Source organism: Colobus angolensis, unplaced genomic scaffold, assembly GCF_000951035.1.
Source record: "Colobus angolensis palliatus isolate OR3802 unplaced genomic scaffold, Cang.pa_1.0 Scaffold109, whole genome shotgun sequence".
In the NCBI taxonomy this organism is placed as follows: domain Eukaryota; kingdom Metazoa; phylum Chordata; class Mammalia; order Primates; family Cercopithecidae; genus Colobus; species Colobus angolensis.
This window is the reverse complement of record NW_012111919.1, coordinates 879520-904114: the sequence shown is the minus strand read 5'-3', so window position 1 is coordinate 904114 and position 24595 is coordinate 879520. Positions and strand designations below refer to the sequence as shown.

The 24595-nt window shown below is 46.4% G+C and overlaps 1 protein-coding gene across 1 annotated transcript in view; it reads right to left on the bottom strand.

Moving 5' to 3' along the window:
* Positions 1-901, bottom strand: part of CIB4 (calcium and integrin binding family member 4) — a 59269-nt gene extending 58368 nt beyond the window's left edge. Inside the window, exons 1-2 of the mRNA XM_011950184.1 lie at positions 796-901; positions 69-103 (exon numbers count right to left, since the gene is read on the bottom strand). Of these exons, the coding sequence (XP_011805574.1) occupies positions 69-103; positions 796-849 (89 nt within the window). The 5' untranslated portion in view covers positions 850-901. The remainder of the gene's footprint in view (positions 1-68; positions 104-795) is intronic.
* Between the last annotated feature and the right edge of the window lie 23694 nt (positions 902-24595).

Below are 24595 nucleotides of genomic sequence, written 5' to 3'. Positions count from 1 at the left end.
ATTAGGGCAAGAATCCAGTTCAGAGGGAGGAGCTGGGAGAAGGAAAGAGGGGAGGGGCCTCTACTCACCACAGAATTTCATTTCTGGTCAGAAAGGTCAGGGCCTGCAATAAATCACAAAGAAGTGATGTATCCGCTCCATTCATCCCTGCTGTGGCCCCTGGAGAGTGGTGCAATTCAGAGGCTGGGGAGGACACGCCCATTCTTTTTCTGCACAGCTAGGGAACCCCAGGCTGAGGCGAATGCCTGAGGTGGCAGCTGGAGAGGAAATGGTGCTCTTTCTTACCCCCAAGTCTCTTACAGCCCTGGGAAGGAGGGCATTGGCACAGATGTGGAGAGGAGATCAGACACAAGAGTGAAACTCTGGGTTCTGGAGCAGGAGACAGATGGAGGAAGGCGACCTCAGAGAACTCATCTGGGCCACATGGGTGCAGATTTAGCAAAGACAGGGACCACCACTACCCTGCCTGGTAAACTCTAGAGCAAGCTTGTCCAACCCTCGGCCTGCAGGCCACATGCAGCCCAGGACAGCTTTGAATGGGGGCCCAACACATATTTGTAAACTTTCTTAAAACATTATCAGAATTTTTCGTGATTTTTTTTTAGCTTATCAGCAAGCATTAATGTTAGTGTATTTTATGTGTGGCCCAAGGCAATTCTTCTTCTTCCAATGTGGCCCAGGGAAACCAAAAGGTTGGACACCCCTGCTAGAGCTTCAGGAAGGAATTTCCCATTCATTCCACCTGCTTTAGGAAGCTCCCACCTCTGCCCAGAATCCCCAGCCCGATCTACCCACCTGGTACTCTTCCAGGTCCTCCCAGTGCATCTGGTACCTTAAGCATTGCCCCATGCCAACCACACCTTTTTCTCTGCCAGCAGTAGAACCTCAGCCCCAAGGACTCACCAGCTGGGGCACCTCGTTGATCCGGTTGCCGTGGTGACCTACATTCCACCTTCTGCCCATTCCACCTGAGTCACTGAGTTGTCAAAGAAACAAATTCTTTTCATTCCCATTCCACCTGAGTTGCTGAGTTAGCAAATAAGCAAATTATTTTCAATCCCAAAGCTAAGAGACATCAGTCCCCATACAACAAGCAGAAAGGCAGCCCAAAGACAGGGCTGAGAGTCACACTGTCAGCTCAGGAGTCACACTGCCGGGGCTCCAAACCCAGATCCGCCCCACTGTGACCTGGGACAAGCTCTTCAATATCTGTGTGTCTTCGTTTCCTCATCTGTAAGCTGGGATGATAGTCATGGGATTGTTGTGAGGATTGACTAATACAGGGCATAATGCCTGACACATAGTAAGTGCTCAATAAATGCTAGCTATTTGAACCACAACCTAACTGGGCATGGTGGCTCATGCCTCTAATCCCAACATGTTGGGAGGCCAAGGCTGGTGGATCACTTGAGGTAAGGCGTTTGCTACCAGCCTGGCCAATATGCAGAAACCCCGTCTCTACCAAAAAATACAAAAATTAGCTGGCGGGGTGGCATGCAACTGTAGTCACAGCCACTCCAGAGGCTACGGTGGGAGAATCGCTTGAACCTGGGAGGTAGAGGTTGCAGAGAGCTGAGATCACACCACTGCACTCCAGCCTGGGACTCTATCTCAAAAAAAAAGAAAAAAACCTACAACCTGCCAGGTGCAGAAGTGCACACCAGCAAACCTGTAGTCCCAGCTACTCAGGAGGCTGAGGCAGGAGGATTATTTGAGCCCAGGAGTTCATGGCTGCAGTAAGCGATGATCATACCACTGCACTTCAGCCTGGGTGACAGAGCAAGACCTTGTCTCTAATAAATCAAAATGAAAAATAATCAAGGAATCACAACCCCAGGACTGTGCCAGGCATGGGGATACAGAAATAAATCAGCATAGATCCAGCCTCAGGAAGTGGCCCAAAAAGTATAGAAAAGGGCATTCCACCCCATCCGTCAGGTCTCTGCAGGAACAAAGGGCACCATCAAATCAGGATCATGTGAAAAGGGTCTAACAAAAGGACTCTCCACAAAGATGTGTTCAGGGTGTAGGGAAATCACACGGATAACACAGACTCCCGAGCCCAACAAAGAGCTGCTACCCGCCCTGGCACCACCCACCTGGGAGCAACACCCCAGCCCCACTCTCTCCTCTTTCTCTGATCTCCCACAGGGCAGAGAGCAGGGCAGACAGAGCAGGATGGGCAGACAGAGACAATGTCCAACACAGCCATCAACATCACAGGCCAGGAGAGCCTTCCAGAAACCATCTCTCCCTCCCCTGCCTCCAGGAGGGTCTGCACACCCACCCTTGTCATGAAGGGCTGGTCTCCTTGTTCTAGGACACGTCTTCCCTATGCTCTCCTGAATAAACATCCCAGTGGTTCTCTGATGAAGCTTATTATATCTCTGAAGTGCAACTGCCTGCTTTTTCTTTGACTGTCCTCCATGGGGATAGAGCCTGGCAGAAGGAAACCAAGGACCCCCATTCCTTGATCTGCTCACCAGATACAAGTAGGATATCCATGGTGTGCCAGGGACTTGGCTTGACCCTGGGGGAGAGAGGACTGAAGATGACTTCAACCCTCAAGGAACATATGCTCTTCATGCTCTTTTAAGGGAGTAAGAAAAAAAAAATGTATGCTCACCACACGCACACACACACACACATACACACACTAAAGCAGATGGAGGCAGGTGTCACAGACAGAGAAGAGTACAGAGTTACGAGTGTTTAGAAGAGGAAAGTCTTGCTGGACACCAAGCTTTCATATAGGTGGTGGCATTTAAGTCGTTGTTATCATGCAGTGGTTAAGAACATGGGCTCTGAAATCTGAAAGACCTGGCGGCATCACTTCTTACTGCATCACCTCAAGCAAGTCATAAAATACTATAAGCCTCAGTTTCCTCATCTGTAAAAGGGGAATGATAAATCCCTACTTCATAAGTATTGCAGGCATAAAATAAAATTACGGGTGTATGTGAAGCTCTTATTATAGCAAGATACCTGCTATGTATTGAGTTCTCAATAAAGGGTAAATTACCGGCCTGGTTAACATGGCGAAATCCCGTGTCTACTAAGAATACAAAATTGAGCCAGGTGTGGTGGCGTGTGTCTGCAGTCCCAGCTACTCGGGAGGTTGAGGTATGAGAATCGCTTGAACCCAGGAGGCGGAGGTTGCAGTGAGCCAAGATCGTGCCTCTGTACTCCAGCCTGGGTGACAGAGCAAGACCCTGTCTCAAAACGAACAAAAACAAGGGTAAATTACGTTACTACTTTTAAAATTTGGGCGTGTTCCGGGCACAGTGGCTCACGTCTGTAATCCCATCACTTTTGGAGGCCAAGGCAGGCGGATCACCTGAAGTCAAAAGTTTGAGACCAGATTGATCAATATGATGAAGCCCCATCTCTACTAAAAATACAAAAATTAGCTGGGCATGATGGCATGTACCTGTAATCCCAGCTACTCGGAAGGCTGAGACAGGATAATTGCTTGAACCCAGGAGGCGGAGTTTGCAGTGAGCCAAGATCACGCCATTGCACTCCAGTCTGGGCAACAAGAGTGAAATTCCATCTCAAAAAAAAAAAAAAAAAGAGTCAGGCCTGGAAGGAAGGGTAGGACTTTTGCAGGCTAAGCCAGTGGTTAAACTCCATCTTCTGCTAACTGCTTTGAGATTCTACCACCGTTGACTAAGCAGCTTCTATTTGCCAGGTGTGTCCATGTAAACTGTCTGCCTTCAGGCTCAAGCAGCTCAGTGAGGGTAGTAAGGTATCCTTGCTTCTTTGCTCTAGGGAAGGTGGAGGCCAGTGAGGTGAAGTGATACTCTTGAGTCAGTCAGCTGGTAAGTGGGCATGCTGCAGGTCTGCGGATTCCCAAAGCACCGGGCAGGAAACTCCGGGAAGCCAGGTGATCTGCAGGATCACACCCCAGAAAGCCACTTCCTTCTCCAGCCTCAGTGTTCCTCATCACATTGAGGCGCAAGTGGCAGCTTGGCACTGGCTGCTTGTGACTTTCACACCTGGCTGACACTTGGTAAAAAGAAAACAAAAACAAAAGAGAGAGCTGCCCTGGAGCCCAGAGCTTTAAGCTATTGGCTCAACCACTATTCATTGAGTGAGGCAGTGGAGACAGAGGTGAATGAGACAGATGATGTCCTGCCCTCATGGATCCAGACGTGCATATGTGCACCCACATCCTTTAGACAGCCATACGTACTATGGAAGAAGGAAAGCAGGGAACGGGGGAGAGAGGGTGTGACAATGGAGGGGCTGGTGGTCATGGAAGCACCAGAGCAGAGACCTGAGTGACAGGGAGGAATGAACCAGGCTAAGAAGTCAGGGCCAGTTGCACAGGCCCAGATGGCCACAGGTCCAGCAAGAATTTAATAACACTGATTTCATTATATTTGTTTGTATAAAGGTATCTTCCATATTGAAAATGAGGCACTTTTACCATTTATTACTGTGATCTAAAATTTCTTTATAAACATATCTGTTTAATTAAAATAAATAGGAACCTAAGCAAAAATATTAAGTAAATAATTATATAGGTGGTAAAGAAATATGCCAGAAATCACAAATCTCTCTCTGTGTGTGTCTCTTTCTCTCTCTCTCACACACACACACACACAATCAAGGTTTGCAAACTCTGCTACCCTTCTCTCTCCTTGATCTTTCATCCCCCTAACTCCCCAACCCCTGCCAACCCTGCACCCCCGCAGGCTCTGTCATTTCATCACAGAGGGGGTTTTCATTGGTTCCTACAATAACAATACTAGCAATAAGAATATCACTTTACATTTGCATATTCCTTTATAATTTCAAAATGCTTTTCTATGTACCATCTCATTTGCCCCAGAAATAAAAGCTAGTGTTCTTTAAAAAAGAGAGAGAAATCCTCCCTCCATATGATTCTGCCTTTGATACACTAACCAACCTGCCTCTCTACCCATCCCCAGCCCACAACATCCCTCAAACTCCTCTTCAGCAGAGATTTTGAAAAGGGTGTAATTGAGGAGGGAGGAGGCTCTGGGGAAGGACAGTTCTACATCCTTCCCCTCCAGGGTCCACCCCTGCAGGAACCCTCTGTGTGGAACAGAATGTATTCTTTGCAAGGTTTCTGTCACAGACGGTAAAACTACAACCCCTGCTCTGACCATGATTTAGGTGTCTCTTAGAATTCAAGAAGAGTTGAAAAGAAACTTGCATTCAGAATATATAAAGAACTCTTACAATTCAACAATAAAAGGCCAAATAAGCCAACTTAAAAATGGGCAAAAGATTTGAATAGACATGTAAGAAGATACATGAATGGCTGATGAGCATATAAAAAGAAGCTCAACATCAGTAGCCATCAGGGAAACGCAGATCAAAAGCACAGTGAGATACCTCTTCATACCTACCAGCATGGTCAAAATCAAAAGAACAAGTAATAAGCACCAGGCATGGTGGCTCACGTCTGTAATCCTAGTACTTTGGGAGGCTGAGGTGGGCGGATCACTTGAGCCCAGGAGTTCAAGACCAGCCTGGGCAACATAGTGAAATCCTGTCTCTACAAAAAATACAAAGATTACCCTGGCATGGTGGCATGCATCTGTAGCTGCAGCTGCTCAGGAGGCTGAGGTGGTAGGATTGCTTGAGCCTGGGAGGGAAAGGTTGCAGTGAGCTGAGATTGTGCCACTGCACTCCAGCCTGGCAACAGAGCAAGATCTTGTCTCAAAACAACAACAATGGAAAAAAAAAAAAACCCCAAGTAATAAGTGTTGATGAAGATATAGAGGAATTGAAGCCCTCATACATTGCTGCCGGGAATGTTAAATGGTGTGACCGCATTGGGAAAGAATTTGGTAGCTCCTTGCAGTTTTAAGCAGTTGCTGTAGGACCCAGCAACTCCACGCCCAGGTATATCCGCAAGAGACATGGAAACAAGGTCCACACAAAAACTTCACGTGAGTGTTCATAGCAGCATTATGCATAATAGCCCCAAAGTGGAAAGAGCCCAAATGTCCATCGACTGATTAAATGAAATGTGGTATATCCATACAGCAGGGTATTATTTGGCAATAAAAAGTAATGATACACGCTGCAATAGGAATGAGTATTTAAAACATTATGTGAAGTGAAAGAAGTCAGTCACAAAGGACTATGTATGGTGGGATTCTATTTATAGGAAATGTCCAAAATAGACAAATCCATAGAGACAGAAAGTAGATTGGTAGTTGCTGGGAGCCGGGGGGTGGGGAGACTCGTGGGTGACTGCTTATGGGCATGGAGTTTCTTTTTGGGGAGGTCAAAATACTCTGATCTTAGATGATGGTGATGGTTCTACAGCTGTGAATATACTAAAATCCATTGTGTCGTATGCTTTAAAAAAGTGAATTGTATGATATGCCAATTATATTTTAATAAAGCTATTCTTAAAATGTCAAGGGGTTAAGTCCTAACTCAGTGCCTCACCATTGAGTATAATTAAAGGAATGTGTACATGGGAGGATATATTTGAAACTGTTTCAGATCTATTTCCTCAGTCTGAGTCTTGCAGCCCAGGGGGTTCCTCCACTGCAGTAGTTCTGTGCTGGGCACAAAGGTAAATCCTGCTGAGGCAAGTCGCTCCCTGGCTCCCAACATCAGTTAGACTTTTGTTTGCGTTTCCAGCAAACGAGCAGGCTGGAAAGCTATGCTCTGTCTGGAGGCAAGATTTTCCAAATTCCTTTTGTGTGGCAAGAAGCAGAGCTCGGGGAGCAAATCCTGATTTCTGTGGGGACCTCCCGAGTAGACAGGAAGATAGAGGATGGTAGGGCTGTCTTGCTGGTCTTGGGGACAGAGGAGCTGAGGAAGGCAGTGAGGAAGTGAGATTGCCCTGCACTAGCTATCCAGGGATGGCGTCGGTGGGACGGGGCTGGTTAGGAACATCCCTGAGCTCCCTGGGCAGGGGCCTTGGGAGCCTGCACATCTCTAGAAACCTGCCTCATGCTCTTAGCCATTTCCAGCCGGGTGTAGGGTGCAGGGCAGGAGTGCCCAAGGCAGAGCGCCTGGCTTCATTGGCCTGATGGTACCATACAGGGACCCAGAAGCTCCCACACGCCCCAGGGAGGGGGTGCAGAGGACCTGAGAGTGCAGTGTCCTGGCAAAGTCCTGGCCAGGATGAAGAGCCTACCAGGTACATCTCCCAGGGTCAAACGGGATGCCGCAGACTCCCACAGCAGTGTGGAGAAGGTGGCAGACAATATCTTGAAATTGAAATCTTCATGTTCTTTCCCCCATCTTCTCATGAGAGACTTCTTTTTTTCTTTAGTCTTCCATTCACGTTGCCTGGGGGAAAAGCAGAATTGTTCAGTGTGAGGGAAAAAGCTAGAAGCAGCCTACGCTCCTTTTTTACTAACAAATCAGACATTTAAGAATCAGGGGGGAAGCTGAGGGAAGCCTAGAGTCTAAAGTTAATAAAAGGACAGATGAGGAAGACAGGGAGGAAGCACCATGTCACCAGGGAGCCTGAGCAAGGGTCAGGCGCATCACCGTTGCCAGCCCTGGGAGCACTACTCACTACCCAGGGGAGGAGGGGAGGAGCCACATGGACCAGCACTGCGTCATTGTGGGGCAGGGCACCCGTCACGGCATCCATTCCTCAGGGAGTGTCCAGTAGAGTGACAGCTGCTTGTGTCCCAAGGCTTTGCTGAGCCCCATCTGAATTGCCCTGGTGGAGAGGTATCCTCCATTTCCAGTGACATGAGACACCAAAAAGCTCCCCAGAAAAGCCAGTGAGAGGCCTTGACATTTAGAGAGCAGAGAGTTGATGGGGGTGTGGGAGGAAATCCCAGCGCTGGTTCTTGGGCAGGGCTGGACAGCAATCATCCTGCCCTTTGGCAATTTGCATTAGATGCCCTGGTGCTCCAGGTGACACCTGATTTCAGGTGCTGCTACACAGACAGGTTCCTGTCGACCTAGTTCTTCTCTCACTGATCCAGTGTTGCCTCAAGGCCTCCTAAGGCCTCATTTTCTGCCTCAGAACCTTCTCTATCAAGTAGACCCCTCAGGCTATGGTTACACACGGCCCCGAAGTTCAGAGCAACACTGACCTTCAACCAGTGGGGCTGGGAGCTGGTGGAGAAGCTCCCTCACCTGTATTTCTGGGTAATAGCTCTGGAGGGGTTCTGTGGCTTCTCAGCAGGCCCTGGTGGAGTCAAGGCCCTTAGACACCTGGAGGTGACCTAGACACATCTGGATGCCCACTTGGGCTTCTCCACTTTCCCACCTCTCTCTCCCCAGCCCCTCACTCCTGCTCTGGGGTTAGCTCTCAAAAGCCCTGGTTTCAGGTTAGGCGCAGTGACTCACGCCTGCAATCCCAGCACTTTGGGAGGCCCATGCAGGCAGATCACCTGAGGTCAGGAGTTCTAGACCAGCCTGACCAACATGGTGAAACCTCGTCTCTTCTAAAAATACAAAAATTAGTCAGTCGTGGTGGCACGTGCCTGTAATCCCAGCTACCTGGGAGGCTGAGGCAGGAGAATCACTTAAACCTGGGAGGCGGAGGTTGCAGTGAGCTGAGATAGCGCCATTGTACTCCAACGTGGGCGACAAGAGCGAAACTCCATCTCAAAAAAAAAATTTTTTTAAAGCCCTGATTTCAGGTTCTGCTTTGGTGTGACACAAAATCACACAAAGGCTAAGTCACCCCTGGTACTGTTAGGAGCCTCTGGTGACACTGCCCTACTACTTATGCTGAAGTGGGGAGCAGCTATTTGAGAGGGGGACTCCAAAAACTTGCTTACTGATTTGGGTAGTTCTGAATTTCTAAAATGTCATAGACGAAACTTAGAGGTCATCTTGTTGGACCCCTTCGTTTAACAGATGAGGAGAGTGAGGCTGGAGAGCCTTACCAACCAGCACGTGGAGCTGACAGCAGAGCTGGCTCAGGAGTCTGCTCCCTGGCTCCTTCTTCCCCAGGGGCCTCTGAGAGCTGCTCCTTGGAGGTCACAGAGCCGGTTTAAATCGATCCCATCTGTGGAAATGCCTTGTAAACTGTGAAGCATCGTAAAAATGCTATTTGTCATGATGTGTGCCAGACCTGGGACTGGAACCCAGATCTGCCGGCTCCCTGGACAGCAGAGGACTGCATTAGATACAATTGCTTATTTTCATAGTCTCACCCTCAGACACTTGCTAACTAAAAGCCCTCTCCCAGCTGCCCTGACTGCCAAGCGCTCCCTGCACAGCCTTCTGCTGGGTGCCCGGGGCTTGGGGTATGGCCATCTGCTGTCCTTGTCCATCTTTTATTCATTTATTCAGAAAAGTATTTACAAATCTTTTAAGGTATCCTGGGTAACTTGCTAGTGCTGGGGATACAGTGGTGACCAAGACAGACACGGTTCCTGGCCTCAGGGAGGTTAGAGTCTAGTAGGGGAGAAAAGGAGGCAATGACCTCTCAACGAAGAAGACTGTGCTGGGCACTATAAGCAGAGTGGAAGATGCAGTGATGGCGAATTATCAGGGGCACCTAACCAATTATGGATGTCCGAGAAACTCCCCTGAGAAGGGGCCATTTAGCTGGGACTTGCAGAATGAGCAGCAGAGAGGCAGACATGGGGAGAGGGTGTTTCCTGGCAGGAGAAGGACATGTGTGAAGGCCTGGGCAAAGGAGCTCCTGGTGCTGGCAGGACAGAGAAGGCCCCGTGGATGCGGTGTGTTCAAGGTCAAGAGCCAGGAGAGACAGGGAGGGGGGTTGGGCAGCCCAGGCAGGACCAGTGGCTCCTTGAAAGTTTATCTTCAAAACTTTCTGTTAAAAGCAGCGGGAAGTTGTTGGAGGATGTTCTGCGGAGAAATGACATCATCCAATTTTTGTGTTCAAGGGATCATTCTGCCCACAGGGTGGCTGGTGAGCATGTTGGAAGGAGGCCAGCATGGCTCCAGGGAACTGTGAGGGCACTGCTGAGTAACCTATAGGAGGGCACAGTCTTGGGAACAAGGTTGTGGCTTCAAGAAGGGGAGGATGACTTCATATGACATTTAAGGTGGAATTGGCAACACGGGGAGATTGGATGTGGGAGGGGAGGGAGCAGGAATTGTCACAGTGACCCTGGGTTTCTGACATAAGCAGCAGGATGAAGGGAGGAGATGCAGATTTGGGTAGAAGAACAAGATTTTGGACATGTTGAGTTTGAGATATCTGTGTGGCAGCTGCATGGAGATGACAAGGGAGCACTTAGATATGTGGGGCTAGGGGCTCAGAACAGAGCTCTGGGGCTGCAGACAAGCATTCGGGAATGTCCAGGAATGTTTAAAGCCGTGACTAAGATCAGCCAGAGATCTCAGCAGTGGCAGAGACATGGTTCCTGCCCTCACTGAGCTTACATTCTAATGGATGGACAGAAGACTTCACTTTCTGGCATGTCAGAGTAGCTCCTTAGAGGCCAGTCCTCCCACCAGGAATGAGCTGGATAAAGTCCAAAAGCTGTCTGTTGAGAGCAGCCAGGCTGGAGAGGGCAGGGTCCCCGGGGGAAGGGAAGCCTGTGGGTAGCGTCAGCGCCACGCCTCCCCTTGAGGCATCTGCTGATTCATGAGCGGCTTGGGGGCCAAGAGGCTAAAGCCAAGCAGAAAGTGTGGATAAGAAGCTGAGAACTTGAGTAGGAGAATTTGGCAATTTCGAAGGGCTGGGAGATAAATTTGGAGTTCAAACTACAAGGCAAGCAGGACCTGGGGGCCAAGATGTCTGGAGAAGAAAAGCACGTGGAGGTTAGCTTCTAAGGCCCCTTTCTCTGGAAGGCATTCACGATCCGTAAGCAGCACCCAGCCAAGGAGTGAAGCGTGGCTAAGAAACTGGGAAGCTGAGCGGAGTTTTTGGCAGTCTCGTGGGACTTGGAAGACAAACTTGGAATTGAAGGCCCACCAAAGAGGAAGAGCCCTAAAGAACAAGCCAGACTTCCAGCGAGAACCTCAGATGGGTTACACACCAGGAGGCAGAGTGAGCTGGAAATAGAGCGGCCTTCAAAAAGCCTGACAGCTTCAAACCAGCTCAACCGCAGCCTGGATTACGAGTGACCTCCCCTTCTCTAACTGCCTTCCGGAAAATGAAGTAAATCCTCCATGATGAAGGACAGCATCAGTCGGAGCCAAAAAGTATCTCCGTCATAGAAACAGCCCCGCAGGTGACCCAGATACTGGAGCTCCCTGACGTAGACTTCAAAATAAGTGTGATTAACATAGTTAAGAAAACAGATGACAAAATGGAGAATTTCACCAGAGAATTAGAATCTATGCAAAAGTATCAAAAGGAAATTACGGTGAAATGGGTAGAATTTGGAAATGGATATTCTTAAAGAAGGGCTAACATTTTTCCATACAGCTGGGAGGAAAGACATGCCAGGGGGAAGTGGGTATACCAGGAAGCCCCACGGTGGCAGCCTGAAACAGGATGGAGTGTGTGTGGAGGGGGTGGGGCGGGGAGGAGAGGAGGGGGGTGGGAGGGGCAGGGGCAGCAGTGTTCCGTGGGAGAAAATTCTAGAACGGACAGTCGGAACCACATTATGCTGGAACTTGAATGTTGGATGATGAAATTAGAATTCTGTTCTGCCGACTGAGAGAACAGTAGTTATGTTTGTCTGCATCTCTGCTTTTAGTTTGTCTCCGGGTCAATTTAGAAAAAGTAAAAAGTTATACAGTTTACGTTTTTTTAAAAAATTACTCTTTTTTTCCCAAACATTAGGAGATACAATAGCTGTATCAGTACTTAAAGCATTTGATCTGCTTCCCCGTCCCTCAAAAATTTCATCTTTTTGGCTATTTTTTTCCCCAAAAACTATGTGATGAGCCTATATTACAGTTCTGGACAGTAAGATTCAACTTTTAAACAAATTTTGTTATTGAGCAAGACCTTTTCAGCTGGTTTATTTTGTCCTTCCTTTACTGACCTTGTAAACTACTTAATTGCGAAATGTGGTTTGTCTCAGAGTGCCTCTTAACATTGTATTCTTTAAAACAGGAGATTTTTCCATTGCATGGGAGACCAACAGCAACATCTTCCACACACCAAGCAGGGCTCCTCTTTCCACTTACTTAGAGACATATGGTTTTCATCAGTCACTTCTCTCTTCTTGGCAGCCACCATGGCAAGGATTTAAATTTTATTTAGCAAATAGCCCACCCCTCTCACACCAAGCCCCTGTTTGCTCTTCTCCCTCTTCCTCTGTCTCACAGGATCCCTCTTCTATCCCCATTCCCAGAGAGCACCAATCCGCCTGCCAGGCAAACCAAATCAACCGGGTTGCCTCTGTCAGCCACCCGTGGCCAGCAGAGCTGGAAGCAGGAAATCAGCCCAAGGGCCTCTGGGAGTTGGAGCGGACCGAGCTGAGTCCGAAGCACCTCTGGAGGAGAGGGTTCCTGAATCTCAACTGGCTGGACCCGTGGGAGCTGGTCTTCGCTGCTGCAGGGACGGGGCTGCAGGCGAGGCTGGTTTCGTTTGATGACATTTGGGGTGTTCTTCCCCAGTGCTGATGCAGGGGACAGTGGCCAAGCTCCAACCCCTTGCACAGGCGCCCCAACCTCTGCTCCCATCAGTTCCTACCTTTCCTGGAGTCACTGGAAGACACAAGCCTCCCACCTTAGTCACCTTCTAGGTTAGCAGTGAAGTTTGGGAACCCTAGCCCATCCGACCACCCTTCCACCTGAAGCTAGTTGAGTCGCATTCCACGTAGATAGCCAGGGGTACCTGAGTCCTGGTGAAAACGCTGGAAACTAGGTGGTAAGAGACCCCAGTTGTCCAGTATCCTCACCCACCATATTGATTGCAAAAATGATCATTTCTACCTCCATCCCCACCGTTTACCCTTGTCTGGCACCCTGCTCTCCCACTCAGACCAATGCGCCTGCCCCTGCATGTCCCTAATTCCCCCCTGGCCTCCCTTTAGTCCATTCTGCATGAAGGCAGCACAATCTTTAAAAACAGATCGGATCATGTCAGGGCCCCACAAAAACCTCCTCGATGGCTTTCCACTGCACTTACCGCAAAATACCGATGCCTTGCTATGGCCCCTGCCTGTCTCTCCAGCCCCATTCTGAGTGGCTGTCTGCCTCACCCACTGTGCCCCAGCCACACTGACCTCCCTCCATTCCTCAGGGCGCCACCATCCAGGACACCCCAGGCCAGGAGTTGGTGCAACTTTCATCCCTCCAGCTGGGGCAGCACAGCCTCCGCCCTCGCAGGCCGCCCGGCTCCAGGCACCATTGTGAACTCCTACCAGAGGTAAGATCAGCCCCTGCCCAGGACTCCGTTGTAGATCTCTGGGCCTTATCGAATCCAGCCCCTCCTTTTTCCAATGACAGACAGAGGCCCAAGTAGGGGAAGGAGGTTGTCCAGCACTTGGAGTGAGCTGAGAGCAGAAATGGCCTGTCTCGCCTCTCAGAGCAGGGCTCCTTTTTCTTTCCCAGGCTGCCTGCTCAGAAACCATGGGGCAGCCCAAGGAGCAGGTTGTAGTTTGTGCAGCCCTTGAGAGACTGAGTTCCAGTCTGACTGCTTCCACCCTGCGTCCAGGACACAGTACAGCTCTGGATGAGGCAGGTGAACGTGTCTGGAGTGCTTCTCATGAGCCAGGTGCTCCACTAGGTGCTAGGGACTTGCCAGGGCTAGGGACTCTGGATCTGAATCACACACTGGGAGACTCTCAGCCACACAGAAGCAGGGTGGCATGGGAGACTGACCTCAGACAAGCAGCAGGGCCCTAAGATCTCGCTGGAGGAGGGAAAAGAGGGCCTTCTTATGGCTCAAGGTACCCCGTGGCTGATACTCCAGCTTGGGAGGCAGTGAGAATGGGGACATAAGGGTCTGGGCTATTTTGAGAAGTCTCATGTACTGGGGAGGTAGGGTGTGGCTAGAGAGGTGCTGACAAGTGCAGGATGGGGCCAGGTGGGGTAAGATTTATCCAACAAGGCAGGTGGGGCCGATGGAAGCATCTCTGGGCTATAGTTAAATTTGAGCAACAGAAAAGAAAAAGCTGCTATTTAAACAACCAGCAAAATTATTCTAGCTTCTTCTGCCTTCTAAGGGGGTGGTATAATTCATATCAAAAGGATGATGCATTTTTACATGCCTGTAGAGGCTGCTAGGGAAAGGAGTTATGACGGGTAATTTGGTAGTGTTAAAGGAAAAAGTAATTTCAAAGCTGGTCCTTGGTGGGTTTCTGAGCAGACAGAGATGGGCCCAGATGCAGTCTGGGGTGGGGGATGGGGGCTGACTACTCCACAGGAGAGAGGAAAAGGATGTTATGGGAGTCTGGCTGTGTGTGTGTGTGTGTGTGTGTGTCTGTGTGAGAGAGAGAGAGGGAATGAGTCTGGTGGAGGCTGGGCCTCAAGGAGGCAAAATGGCTCATGGGAGCGGGGAGGTGGGTAGAAGACATGGCCAGAGGAGTATCAACCTTAAGGTGTTTTCTGTGCTAAAATGCAACGTAGCTCTCCCAATTACACACAGGAAAAACATGTTTCATATGCCTTATGCTAGAGCTACTTGGAGGAAATCAAGGAAAATAATCTATGTTTTACATTTGTCTTGATACAAGGCAGAAATGATAGCAGCTGAGGGAGGAGGGGAGGGAAGGAAGGAAGCAAGGAAGGAAGGAAGGAGTGGAGAGGGAAGGAGTGGGGAGGGAGGGAGGGAAAGGAGGGAGGGAGGACTGGATTTTAGTAGAAACAGGATATCAGAGTAAAAGGGATTTGGGAACAAGTCCCCAGAATTATTGCAGGAAACCTTGGGTTTTCCTCTATTGTGGGTTGAGGGCTTGATCTATTTTCTCTTGGATGAAAAGCAAGGTGGCCCCATAAGGTCACAGGACTTGTAAACACCCAAATGGCAGACACCTGGGTTTTAGTTTTGTGTGTAACTTACTAAGTGATCAGCAAGAAGAAGAGCAGAACTTGGGGAGGTTCAGGGCAATCGCTAAGGGGCAGGAGGAGATTCATCATCTAGGAGTCTAAATTCAGGTCTGTTCTGTCAAAGGCAGGTCCTCAGGTCACCTTCACGAAGGGGATTATAGAAACCCTTGTAGGATTGGGCAGGAAACAAGCATGCTCTTCCCTGCTTCACACACACGTGTGCATCCGCCCCCCACACCCCCTCCACCCTGGTACCCCACAAACCACCTCAGCTTAGATAAAGATATGTGTGACTCTGTGTCTCCCCTGCCCCCTTCCTTTTGCTGTTTCTTAAAGCAAGAAAAGTGGCTTTGAAACCACTTTTAAATTATGGATCAGCTCATTAGCAGCCAGTTAAGATGACTGAGTGGTTTCCTCAGTATTTCAGGGCAGCCCTGGGATCCTTTTTGCTGTAAATGAGGACACATTCCTTTCCCTACCACTTAGAAACAGGTCGCTCAAGGTGCTGACCTCAGAAATCCCCATGTTCAAGACAAGTTGCTTTATTGTTTTTCTTCTTCTTTTTAAAAACAGAGATGGAGTCTCACTATATTGCCCAGGCTGGTCTTAAACTCCTGGCCTCAAGTGATCCTCCTGCCTCAGCCTCCAAAAGTGCTGAAATTATAGGTGTGAGCCACCATGCCTGGCTTACTTTGTTCTTTTTAGAAGTGTAGCTACTTCTTGGGAGGGGGACGAGGGATAAAAGAGTACAAACTGGGTACAATGTATACCGCTGAGGTGATGAGTGCACTAAAATCTCAGAAATCACCACTAAAGAATTTGTCCTTGTAACCACAAACCAATCATACCCCAAGAACTATTGAAATAAAAATTAAAATAAAAAAAAATTGTAGCTACTTCAAATCATGCATGGCCCTGACCAGGGTGCCCTCAAAAGGCCTCACCAACATCCAACCCACAGGTATCAACTTTATATCTCGATTTCTTCAGAGAAGAGTCCATCATATACCTTACTGCAATACAACCCTTAGAAAGCAGGGTTCCTCAGGCAACTAGTGTGGGCATCTCCATCCAGAGGAGGATGACCAGGGAGGAGGGGGATCTAGAAACCATCTCAGAAGTAAAATGAATTTGGGATTTTTTTTTTTTTTGGACGGAGTCTTGCTTTGTTGCCAGGCTGGAATGCAGTGGCACAATCTTGGCTCACTGCAACTTCTGCCTCCTGGGTTCAAGCGATTCTCCTGCCTCAGCCTCCTGAATAGCTGGGATTATAGGCGCACACCACTATGCCCAGCTAATTTTTGTATTTTTAGTAGAGATGGGGTTTCACCATGTTCACCAGGATGGTCTTGATCTCTTGACCTCGTGATCCGCCGGCCTCGGCCTCCCAAAGTGCTGGAATTACAGGTGTGAGCCACTGTGCCTGGCCGAATTTGGGATATTGAGTAGAAGGAAGAGCCAATCGGGAAGAACATGCAATTATTAGTGAGGACTCTCACTCCTAAGTGAGAAAAATCCAACCAAGTAAGTTAAGCAAGAAAAAAATGTATTGGCTTATGTAAAAGGGCAAGTCAAGTAAGCTTCAGGAATGGCTTGATCCAGCAGCTCAACAATGTCCTCAGGGTTCTCTAAGTTTCTCTCTCCTTCACCTGACTGTTTCTACTTGGCATTATCTATGGCTGGATCTTGTGCCTCAGACTAAATCCCTGGGGCTCTGTCTCATGCCATCTATCAAATATTTTCTCTCCAAGTGGCAGGAACCCTTCTTGGTCACCAGTAGCACTGGATTCTTATCCTATCAGCTTAGAGACCCTACCAGAATGAATCGGTTTCCCCTAGAAACTCTGTTGGGAAAGTGCTAGGCCCAGACTTGAATCACAGCCCTGTACCTGAAACAGTACCCACTGCCCGATCCGGTATTCCTGTTGGCCTGGCCTGGGTCATGAGCACACTCCCTGGTTTTGAGAAGACTGCTGTCAGCTCTGCCCAAATCACATGAAAAAGGTTCCCCACAGGAAAGAGGGGTTCCGTTACTGCTGCAGGGGTGGAAGAGGTGCTGGGCAGATAAAAACAGCAGATGTCCACTGCAGCTGTCTATACATTCATGAGAAATCCTGGGGCGTTTCTCTGTCATGCAAGTTCGATCACATCACCATCTAGCTTAATATCCTTCAGGGCCCTACAAGGTAAGGTCAGATTCCTTCAAATGGCATGCAAAGCCCTCCAGGCTCTGGCCCGGACGCTCTGCTCAGCTTCACCTCCAACCACTCTCTGCCTACCCACACCCCTGGTCCCTGGCACATCCCACCCAGAGCCAGTCAGGCCTCTCACTCTGTCCTCCCATGTGCCAGGCTTTCTCCTAATTCTACAGCACACCCAAAGGCAAATTAACAAAAGTTTCCTGAAATCTTTGGGAGAAGGGGGAAGTACACACCAGAGTGCAACCTATAACTGTTCTTAGAAGTGGTTCTGCTGAGAGCACCTAGTCCAGAGCTAACTTCAAAGCCATGGCCAGGTGCAGTGGCTCACGCCTGTAATCCCAGCACTTTGGGAGGCCGAGGCGGGCAGATGACTTGAGGTCAGGAGTTCAAGACCAGCCTGAGCAACATGGCAAAATCCCGTCTCTACTAAAAATACAAGAATTAGCTAGGCGTGGTGGCACATGCCTGTAATCCCAGCTACTGGGGAGGCTGAGGCAAGAAAATCGCTTGAACCCGGGAGGAGGAGGTTACAGTGAGCCGAGATCGTGCCATTGCACTCCAGCCTAGGCGACAGAGTGAGACTCCATCTCAGAAAAAAACACAAACCCACGAAGTCCTTCACAGCCCCCCTCCCCACCTCACCCATCAGCTGCCTGGAGCTGGAAGGACAAATCTCCCATCACCAGGCCTATCCCAACTATCCCCTTCCTTGGAGTCCAGGTCTAAGCAACTCTCTCCACCTCCCTAGCCCCAGGAAGTGTTTTTTTCCTCTCACTCACATCTAAGATCTGCCTCCCAAGCCCTCTTTCCTGCCCCAGAATTAGCCTCTTTCTTGCATTACTGATAATAGGGATATCAAAAAAAAAATAATAAAATACTGGTTAGGATATTTCCCCAAAGCTGAGATGGGCAGGTTAAAATAGCAACTCAGTGGGACACCGACTCCCAGGTCCAGGACGGACCATGCAGAGCCCCATCGGGCTCATTTGCACTTTTTCTCCAGCCTGAGCTGAAGAAGTGAGCCCTTCTCTCCCACATTCTTCTCCACCGCAACTAACTCCTTATCTTGTGCAAACAACTGATCCCAGAGTAACACACAACGTTGCGAGGACACATCAATTTCAGGCATAAGATAGTCTCATTCCAAATTAGGAGATGGTGGTGCTCTAAATAAAACAATCCTCAGAGACATAATTCAACAAATTCATTGAATGTATATTACTAAAGGGTATTAACATCTCAGACTCAGTAATCGCCCTTAGAGGCCCATCAGTGCTTTCCCATACTCCCCAAGAATGATAGGTAGACCCTGGCTGTTTTATATTAGCATAGCTCAAAGGGTCAACTCTAGTAGTGCATTCCAAAACAAAGAACATCTTCCACAAAGCAAACTGTAGTCTCCATCTGAAAAGGCAGACACAGTTTATATTCCTAAAATGTCATTTTTTCCTCAGTTAAAAAAAAGAAAAACCTCAATTTACTGTAAAGTAACTTTTTAATTCCAGAACAAAGGACAACAAAGAGAGAGAGAAGGTGAAGGTTGACTTCAAGATTTTGTTGTAGGAAACCTATTAAGACATCCAATCAAAACTAAAATTTAATCCGACATGGGAGTTTCCTAAACCTGTTTCAAACAGTGAAATGTTATATAATTGTAACCTTTTATAACATTTTATATAAAACTTCAGTTTAAAACATAGCTAAGCTCTAAAGCAAGAAAAAGAAAAATTCCAGGTACCAGAAATGAAGCAGAAACCTGTAACCACAGAGGGTCAGAAAGGGCAAACCACCAAAAGAGTAGGTGAATAATGAGATAACCCCATAAAAAGTCCTTAATAAGTCAAGGCACTTACAGGATTCCTGTGAAAAAACAACACCTATTGAAGTTGAGCTCACACACAAAAATTATAAAACAGATGGGAAAGTTCAATGCCAAGATAGACATTCTACTGACTCAGCAAATAGAATAACTAACATCAGTGGAACTAGAGACTAAAAAGTGATCTGAAAAGGGCCTTAAGTTTGATTAAGAGATGAAAGAGATAAAGGAGGTTCCCATATAACAAGAATAGAAAATTATAAAATAAGAACAAGAAAATTTGCAATCTCTAGCTATAATTGTGCAGTTGTCTCTTTTTCCTTGCATTTCTGTCTCATTTTGCTTCATGTATTTTGAGTCAGCTTTCTTATTAAGTGCATGTACATTTAGGATTACTATGTCTTGTTGATAAATGGATCCTTTTGTTACTATGAAATAACCTTCTTTATCCTTGGAAATATTTTTTAGACTGAAATCTGCTTTGTAGGATAGTAATATAGCCACTCCAGCTTTCTTTTGATTAATATTTGCAGGACGTATCTTTATGCAATTTTTCTCTTTTGACCTATTTATGACTATATTTAAAGTGGATTTCTTGTAGGCAGTTTATAGTTGGATCATGATTTTTAAAAAATACAACCTGACAATCTATGCCTTTTAATTGGGGTGTTTAGATCATTTACATTTAAAGTGATTGTTGATATGGTTGAGTTTGAATCTACCATTTTGCTACTTGTATTCTAGTTATCCCATTTCTTCTTTGTTCTTTATTTCCTCTTTTTGAGTTACTTAATATGTTTCATGATTCCACTGATCTTAGGTTTACTTTATTTCTCAGATATCACATAATATCTATTTATCATAGATCTACCTTATTGTTTTTAACCTCAGTCTAGTATTCCACAGTATGGATGTACCATAGCTTGTTTACCTATCAATAGAAACTTAAATATTTTTTCAAATTTTTATTGTTACGAGAAATACTGTAATTAATACATTTATTCATGCCTCTTTGTTTTTTGTTTGTTTGTTTGTTTTGTTTTTTGAGACAAGTTCTCACTCTGTCACCCAGGTTGGGGTGCAGTGGTGTGATCTCAGCTCACTGCAACCTTTGCCTCTTAGGCTCACGCGATCCCCCCACCTCAGCCACCCAAGTAGCCGGGATTACAAGTGCATGCCACAATGCCCAGCTAATTTTTGTATTTTCTATAGAGACAGGATTTCACCATGCTGACCAGACTGGTCTCAAACTCCTGGCCTCAAGCAATCCACCTGCTTTGGCCTCTTAAAGTGCTGGGATCACAGGCATGAGTCACCATGCCCAGCCATGCCTCTTTGAGCCTCTGTAAGTATTTCTGTAGGATCAAATCTCAAAAGTGAAATTTCTGGGTCAAAAGATACGCATATATTCATTTTGATGGGTGCTGTTAAGTTCACTTCCAAAAAAGATGTATCTGTTCTTCTCAGTAACAGCATTTTCCCACATCCTTGCCAACCTTAGATAGAATCTTTTCTTTCTTTCTGTTTCTTTCTTTCTTTCTTTCTTTCTTCTTCTTTCTTTCTTTTACTTTTCTCTCTCTTTCTCTCTCTCTCTCCTTCTCTTTCCTTATTCTATTGGAGGAGGAGCTGTCATTACTATTTAATTTGTGTGCTTCTGGTGATATTAAACATATTTCCATATATCTATTCACCATTTGTACTTTTTCTGTGAATTGCCTATCATTGTGGGCTGAATTATGTCTCCTCAAAATTTGTATGTTGATACTATGATGGTTGCACAGTTCAGCAGATTGAATCCTGAAGAAATGTACCATGCGTCTGATGTATCTGGGGTGGCTGCAGTTTGCTGTTAGTAGTTAAGCAGTGTACCACCAATCTACCATTAAAATATTCTTTTTTTTTTTTTTTTGAAATGGAGTCTAGCTCTGTCGCCCAGGCTGGATTGAATCCTGAAGAAATGTACCATGCGTCTGATGTATCTGGGGTGGCTGCAGTTTGCTGTTAGTAGTTAAGCAGTGTACCACCAATCTACCATTAAAATATTCTTTTTTTTTTTTTTTTGAAATGGAGTCTCGCTCTGTCGCCCAGGCTGGAGTGCAGTGGCACGATCTTGGCTCACTGCAAGCTCCGCCTCCCAGGTTCACGCCATTCTCCTGCCTCAGCCTCGCGAGGAGCTGGGACTACAGGCACCCGCCACCACGCCTGGATTCTTTTTTGTATTTTTTAGTAGAGACGGGGTTTCACTGTGTTAGCCAGGATGGTCTCAATCTCCTGACCTTGTGATCTGCCTGCCTCGGCCTCCCAAAGTGCTGGGATTACAGGTGTGAGCCACTGCGCCCGGCCCAAAATATTCTTTATTGACAATTTTGTATGAAAATTATAGAAAAAAAATTGTATGTTTAAGTCCTTAACCCCAGCTTCTCATAATATAACTGCACTTGAAGATAGGGCCTTTATCTTTATTTGGTTTTATTTTATTTCTATTTTTATTATTGAGACAGAGTTTCACGCTTGTTGCCCAGGTTGGAGTGCAATGGTGCAATCTTGACTTACTGCAACCTCCGCCTCCCAGGTTCAAGCGATTCTTGTGCCTCAGCCTCCAGAGTAGCTGGGATTGCAGGCATGCTACCACCCCCAGCTAATTTGTGTATTTTTAGTAGAGACTGGATTTCACCATGTTGGCCAGGCTAGTCTTGTACTCCTGACCTCAGGTGATCCACCCACCTCAGCGTCCCAAAGTGCTGGGACTGCAGGTGTGAGCCACCGTGCCTGGCCAAGATAGGGCCTTTAAATAGGGAATTAATGTCAAATGAGTCATATGGGTAGGCCCTAATGCAATATGACTAGTGTTCTTATAAGAAGAGGTTAGGACACAGACTTGAGCACACACTGAGGAAAGACACAGCAGAAAGGCAGCCATTTGCACTCCAAAGAGTGAGAGCTCAGAAAAAACCAAACCTGCCAACATCTTGATCTTGTACTTGCAGTCTCCAGAGCTGTGAGAAAATAAATTCCTGTTGTTTAAGCCACCTAATTTGTGGGAGTCAGGGGATCAAGATCATCCCGGCTATTACAGTGAAACCCTATCTCTACTAAAAATACAAAAAAAAAAAAAATTAACCAGGCGTGGTGGCACACGCCTGTAATCCCAGCTACTCAGGAGGCTGAGGCAGGGGAATCACTTGAACCCGGGAGGCGGAGGTTGCCGTGAGCCAAGATCACGCCACTGTGCCATTGCACTCCAGCCTGGGCGACAGGGGAGACTCCTCCATCTAAAATAAAAATAAAAAATAAAAAAATAAAGAACAACCTATGTCTAGGGCGATTATATAAGTTATCATTCAAAGCGACACACTTCGAGAGTGACAAATCCTAAGCCGGATGGAACACCAGGACAACAAGTATAAACTAGAAGAGTCCTGAGAAAACTAGAATGTGTGGTTACCCTATTGTCTGTTATATTTGCGGCTGAACTTTTCTCCAAGTATATTAATTACTTTAAAACATTTTAATAGACATATTTTTAGAATAGTATGAAGTTTACAGAAACATTGAGTAAAAAATACAGAGTTCTCATACATCCCCTGCACACTCCCCAACCCCATGCATGCACACACTCCTGTTATCATCACCTTGCCTTAGTGTGGTATTTGTTACCATTAATTAACAAGTATTGATACATTTTTACTAACTAAAGTCTGTCGTTTACATTAAGGTTCATTCTCTGTGTTGTACAATTTTATGGGTAATGACAAAGACATAATGCCCTATATCCACCATAACAATATTATACAGAATAGTTTGTCACCTTAAAAATGTTTTGTACTCCACCTATTCATTCTTCTCACTCTCCCCTGTATCTCTAGAAACTACTGATCTTTTTACTGTCTCTATAGTTTGCCCTTTCCAAAGTGTCATATCATTGGAATCAAACACCATGTACCCTTTTCAGACTGGCTTTTTGCACTTAGCAATCCACATTTAAAGTTCATCTATGTCTTTCCATGGCTTGACAGCTCCTATCTTTTAAATGATAAATCATATTCCATTGCACTTATGTGCCACAGTTTGTTTATCCGTTTATCTATTGAAGAATAATATCTTGGTTGTTTCCAACTACTGGTAATTACAAACAAAGCTGCTACAAACATTCATGTGCAGGTTTTTGCATGGACAAAGTTTTTAACTCATTTTGGTAAACACCTAGGAGCACAGTTGCGGGATTGTATGGTAAGCCTATGTTTACCTTTGTAAGAAATTGCCCAACTATCTTTCAAAGTGGCCCTACCGATACAAAATATTAGTTGGGTGTGGTGGTGCATGCCTGTAGTCCCAGGTACTCAGGAGGCTGAGGCATGAGGATTGCTTGAACCTGGGAGGCAGAGGTTGCAGTGAGCCGAAATCAGGCCACTGCACTCTAGCCTGGGTGACAGAGAGAGACTGTCAAAAAAAAAAAAAGTGGCCATACCATTTACATTCTCACTGACAAGAAATGAGAGTTCCTGTTGCTCCATGTCCTAACCAGCATCTGGTGTTGTCAGTGTTTTGGGTTTTAGCCATCTTAGGTGTATAGTGGTAGCTCATTGTTGTTCTAATTCACAAGTCCCTAGTGGCATATGATGTTGGACATATTTTCGTATGCTTGTTTGCCACCTATGTGTCTTCTTTATTTAGGTGCTTATTCAATTTAGGTGCTTATTCTGACCTTTTAAAATTGGGTTTTGGCCGAGTGTGGTGGCTCACACCTGTAATCCCAACACTTTGGGAGGCCAAGGTGGGCAGATCACGAGGTCAGGAGATTGAGACCATCCTGGCTAACACAATGAAACCCCGTCTCCACTACAAATACAAAAAGTTAGCCAGGTGTGGTGGCAGGTGCCTGTAGTCCCAGCTACTTGGGAGGCTGAGGCAGGAGAATGGCATGAACCCAGGAGGCAGACCCTGCTGTGAGCCGAGATTGCACCACTGCACTCTAGCCTGGGCAACAGAGCGAGATGCTATCTCAAAAAAAAAAAAAAAAAAAAAAGGCTTTAAGTATTTCTTGTATTTTGGATTAAAGTATCTTATCAGATATGTGTTTTGTAAACATTTTCTTCCACTCTGTGGCTTGTCTTAACAGTGTCCTTCACAGAGCAGAAATTTTAAATTTAATGAAGTACAGCTTAGCAATTTTTTCTTTCATGAATCATGTTTTTTGTGTCATATCTAAAACATCCTCACCAAACCCAAGGTCACCTAGATTTTCTCCCACGTTATCTTCTAAAAACATTGTGGTTTTGTATTTTGCTTAGGTCTATGATCCATTTTAAAGTAATTTTTGTGAAGGGTATAAGGTCCGTGTCTAGAGTCATTGATTTTGCATGTGTGCCCAATTGTTCCAACACTATTTGTTGTAAAGACTACCTTTTCTCCATTAAATTACCTTTGCTCCTTTGTCAAAGCCTAATTGGCTATATTTGTGTTCGTCTATTTCTAGGCTCTCTATTCTGTTCCATTGATCTATGTGTCTATTCTTTCACCAGTACTATACTATCTTGATTACCGTAGCTTTACAGTATCTTAAAGTTAGGTAGTGTCAGTCCTCTGACTTTGTCCTCCTTCAGTATTGTGTTGGCTATTCTGGGTCTTTGCCTGTCTATATAAATTTTTAAACCAATTTGTTGAAATCCACAGAATAACTTGCTGGGATTTTTATTGGGACTGTGTTGGATTTATAGGTTAAGTTGGGAGAAACTGACAT